Raw genomic sequence first — 4,496 nt, 5'->3', positions numbered from 1 at the left:
TGCAGGGAGCACTTCTGCGGATGTCCGTGCCTGAGCCGTGCTCTCGCGTCGAGGCGCGCACGGCCATGCTCGCGGCGAGCTCCGCCTCCTGCCCGCGTGGAGGTTGCGAGGCGCGGCCGGCCCCGTGCCTGCAGCGGCGTGGCGAGGCGTGGCCGGCCCCTTGCCCGCGTGGCGGTGGCTAGGCGTGGCCGTCACCCATGCCCACGCGGCGTGGCGAGGCGCTGCTGGCCGGCGGTGCGGAGCTTGTTTCGCCTCCAACGACTTTCGGCAGGTGTGAAAAAGGAGGCGCCAGCGACGGGTGCCTCCATGCATAGACGACGGCTGTAGTCCACAAGGCGAGCCAAACTCTGGCGGCTGTACCCATGATTTCCATGGAGGAAAGGAGGACAGAGAAGAGAGAATGGTGCAGGGTCTACTGGATTTCCTTTGTCTCTCTGTCAAATGGGCCAGAACGCGTATCCGCTCGGAAAGAACCAGACCAAAACGCTTCCAGATTTGAGCAGTTTTGGGTCAAACCGGCGCCGGAAGCATCCGCTTTTAGGATGGGTTCCCTGCTAGGTGCAGTTTTGACACATCTGTTGTCCGCTTTTAGGTTTGGATCTGTCGTTGGAGATGGCCTTAGTCCTTACAATTTTACGCTGTACAGTAGAGATTTGTACGAACTCAAAAGTTCAGTGAACTGCATGCCGTGTACTAGGAGAAATTTGCACCCGGCGCATGCAAATGGATATTAAACTTGACAATAAATTCGGTTTTCTCGAGATGTATGAAGACGCATTAACGGCGCATGTTCCATAGAAGATGAAACAACTTGGGTAGCTAGAGGGAGTCCATCTTACACCAACGCTGCCTCCATATATTCCATCTTCTTCCACGGCCAGTTCCCCTCACCTCCCACTAGCAGGGCGCAGTACTAGACAGCCCTCTCAAACATTGGTCAAGCAGAGGGAGCAGATGGAGAAAACCGCCGCCAAGGCGTTCGTCGAAGTGGAGCAGAAGCAGCTGCCTCACGGCGGTAAGAAGACGGCCGCCGCAGAGGTGATCATCGTCGATGATCCGGAGGCTGTTAGTTGCCCGAAATGCCTTCACCCCCTCAAACCGCCAGTGTTCCAGGTACAGGCACACAAACTTCAATTGGTGGATTTGCTAAGTTTTCTTGACGCTTCATATTACCTGCTTATATCCACTATCTGAATATGTTTCGTACTGTACATACAGTGCGCAACTGGACATCTTATCTGCTCCTCCTGCCACGACATGCTCCCGGACAAGAACAAGTGCGCATCGTGCTTCATCAATACGGGCTACTCCCGCTACTCCCTCCCCACAAGCTACAGCCGCTGCCATGGGGTTGAGCGCATCCTGCGATCCGTGCGTGTTGCCTGCCCCTACGCCATCTACGGGTGCACTTCCGGGAAGATGCTCTACCACGAGAAGGAGGAACACGAGAAAACTTGCCCCATCAAAGATAGCTCAATGAAGCGGCAGGGACGTGTTCTGAAGATCGGTCCATACGGTGGTAGCGGCGGCAAGCGGAGAGATATGGACGTGCGCGGCATCGACCGTATCCTTAAGGTGGTTGTGTGGCACCGTGACTTCACGGTTGACGCCATGACCGTGGTCTATGAACGGCATGGCCGGGAGGAGCAAACAGAACAATGGGGCACACCTGCAGGGGAGTGCTCAGAGGTACCCCACTGTTTTTTTTAGACAAACTTGTACTACTTCCCGAAACGATTTTGCAGTGACAAAGATTCACTGATTTGTTTTATTGCCCAGATCTGTCTGGAGTCGGATGAGTACCTCACTGGCTTGAAAGGGCACCTGATCCACTACAACAACGTCTTCATGATCAGATCGCTCATCTTCGTCAGCAACCGGCAAACCTTCGGCCCGTATGGGAAGGAGGACGGTGTGCCGTTCGAGCTCCCCGCGGCAGGAGGTAGAATCGTTGGCTTCCATGGACGCTCTAAGGATTACCTCAACGCTCTTGGCACATACGTTAAGATGGTAGTCTAATCGACAATCTTAAGCCGTATCATCGATCGTGCTGCAAGAACAAGTTTAAAGACGTACCTTGTGACTATATTGTAAACGTGGGCAATCTATCTGCATCGTTACTATGCATGCTGCAACGCATGTGGTTATTTTGATGGTGAATATGATTACCGAGTTTCATGTTTGCAAAGTAATTCAGCAGCAGGGACTATATGTACGACTATCAACGGCCATCCATCAACAACAAAAATTAGCGTGTGAAACAACTGTGTAACTGTTGCATACAATTAGTGTGTACCCCAACTATATTTTTGAAGAATACTTCTGCCAACTATTACGTATTTACCGAAAGAAAACTGCACTCAATACTCCTACACTGCATGCTGTAACTTGACACGTAAAGGTTTTTCCTATGCTAGCGGCTTTTTATCTGGACCATCTGCACAGGGTAACTTGTGCCGACGGCCCGTCATTGAAAAAGGACTCGGCACAGGCCCTGTTTGGCCGGCGGCACTGAAAACCGTGGCCACTGTGGTCTCCGCTGTGATGGTGAGGCCCCGTCGGCATAATTTTTTATTTAATTTTCCTCTTAAGCCCTATGCCGACGGCACAAGTTTATTTTTCGTCCACACAACCCCAAGAATCGCCTTTAATTTTCAAAAGTGCCCTCATTTTGAACAAGAGGATGAATAGGTTTCTCCAGTTTCTGCTGTTAGCGACACTGTGAAAGTATGTTGTATTCAAGTCTTCTTCCAAAATAAACTAGACCTTATAAGGTTGATATCATTTGACCTTCTCTTCTCTAAGGAGTCCAGCGATCGATCTACTGTGTGGCCTAGATAGCCCGCTAGAGTGTTGTCACCTCGGCACTCGTGAGCTGTCCTTGGACGAATTCAAGTTCACCATTTGTGGTGTACTGGTGTACATACTATTAAAAAAGATTTACGGTGTACAAAAACAGTCTCTTAAAAATGTTGTCTACCTCAAAACATACCGTGTTCATATTCATAACAAAAATTGCATACCGAGCGGGCACTGGATGTGAAACTTCTATAATTCCGATTTTCGCAACCGAGATAAATTAAATTACAGGATCCTCCTCCTAGATCGCTGTAAGTGCTGCCTGCCATGCTTTATTCCTGGACGAACCAGCTGTTCCGTGGAAGACGAAACAAGTGCCTCCCGTCCCCCAGCTGTCGACCGAGCCCACTGGGTCCAGACCTTTGGTCGCGGATCGCCTCCCGAACTCCGACTAAAGACCCCTTTAGTCGCGGTTCGAATATTTTGGGGACTAATGGAGGTGGATGGAAGCCTCTTTTTCTACTAGTGATGAACGCTCCGGTATCTTCCTAGACGCTCTCGGCACCTACGTGAAGATGGACGCCTCACCCTTACCATAGGCCATGATCCTGTACCGATGTACGTAATTGTTAGATTATATGTTTCGGTTAAGCTAGACTTGTAACGCAAGCTAGGGTTTTAGGCTTAGTCGGTTGGCTCTACTGTTTATATCCCTTGTACCCCAAACAGTTTTGTGTCAATTTGTGAGACATAATACAAACTTACATGGTATCAGACTAATCGATCCTGACCTATGGCGCCGCCGCCTAAGCCGCCGCCGCCTGGTTACTTCGACCAGCACGCCAAGGCCGCCGCCGCCGCCGAGGCCTCGGCCTCTTCTACCCCTCCCACGGCTACTCCTCTCTCCTACACAGACACCATAGCTGATGTCACCCCCTTCATACCTATTACTTTTTATCTTGCCCAACACAACTACTACCATTGGCGCCACCTCTTTGAGGTTCACCTCGGGCGCTGCAACCTCCGTCACCACGTCGCCGCCGACGCCGCCCCTCGTCCTGACGACGCTCGCTGGATCACAGATGATCTCGCCATCATCCAATGGATCTACACACGCGTGTCCACGGAGATTTTCAATCTCGTTTTCCGTGAGGCCGCCACCGCCGCCGCCCTCTGGGCGTCCCTGCGCCCGCTCTTCCCGGACAACGCTGACGCCCGGATCAACAACCTCCACTCCGCGATCCGCAACACCCCTCGGGGGACTCCTCGCTCGGCGTCTACCGCCGGCGCATCCGGACGATGGCGGATGAGCTCCGCGAACTAGGCGATCCTATGCCTCGATCGCCAGCTTATCAACATCCTTCTCCAAGGGCTCAGCGACCGGTTCAAGACTCAAGCGGCCATGATTCCCTTCATGCGGCCTCGCCCTTCCTTCGCGGAGATCCGGTCCCTGCTGCAGAACGCCGATGATGACCTCACACGGCGGGAGGCGCGGCCTCACGTCTTCGCCGCCTTCCCCCGGCCGCCCCTGCTGCCTACTCCTGCACCGGCAGGCCCGACGAGCCAGCCCACTGCCGCGGCAGGACCCCCGGTACCGTTTCCAGCCTCCGCCGGGCAGCCTCCTCCTGGCTGGCGTCCCAGCCCCAACTACAAGGGAAAGAATCCGATGTACTGGCCGCCGCGATCTGCCACTCCAC

The 4,496-nt window shown here is 53.3% G+C and overlaps 1 protein-coding gene across 1 annotated transcript; it reads left to right on the top strand.

The window, feature by feature from the left end:
* Positions 1 to 954: 954 nt before the first annotated feature.
* LOC124664269 (jacalin-related lectin 3-like) lies at positions 955 to 2,019 on the top strand. The gene is made up of 3 exons (XM_047201822.1): positions 955 to 1,113; positions 1,219 to 1,689; positions 1,780 to 2,019. Exons 1-3 carry the CDS (start codon positions 955 to 957, stop codon positions 2,017 to 2,019), a joined length of 870 nt encoding a protein of 289 aa, XP_047057778.1.
* Positions 2,020 to 4,496: the final 2,477 nt, after the last annotated feature.

Source organism: Lolium rigidum, chromosome 6, assembly GCF_022539505.1.
Source record: "Lolium rigidum isolate FL_2022 chromosome 6, APGP_CSIRO_Lrig_0.1, whole genome shotgun sequence".
Lineage (NCBI taxonomy): Eukaryota > Viridiplantae > Streptophyta > Magnoliopsida > Poales > Poaceae > Lolium > Lolium rigidum.
Note: the sequence above shows the minus strand (reverse complement) of the source record. Positions and strands in the feature narration are given on the sequence as shown.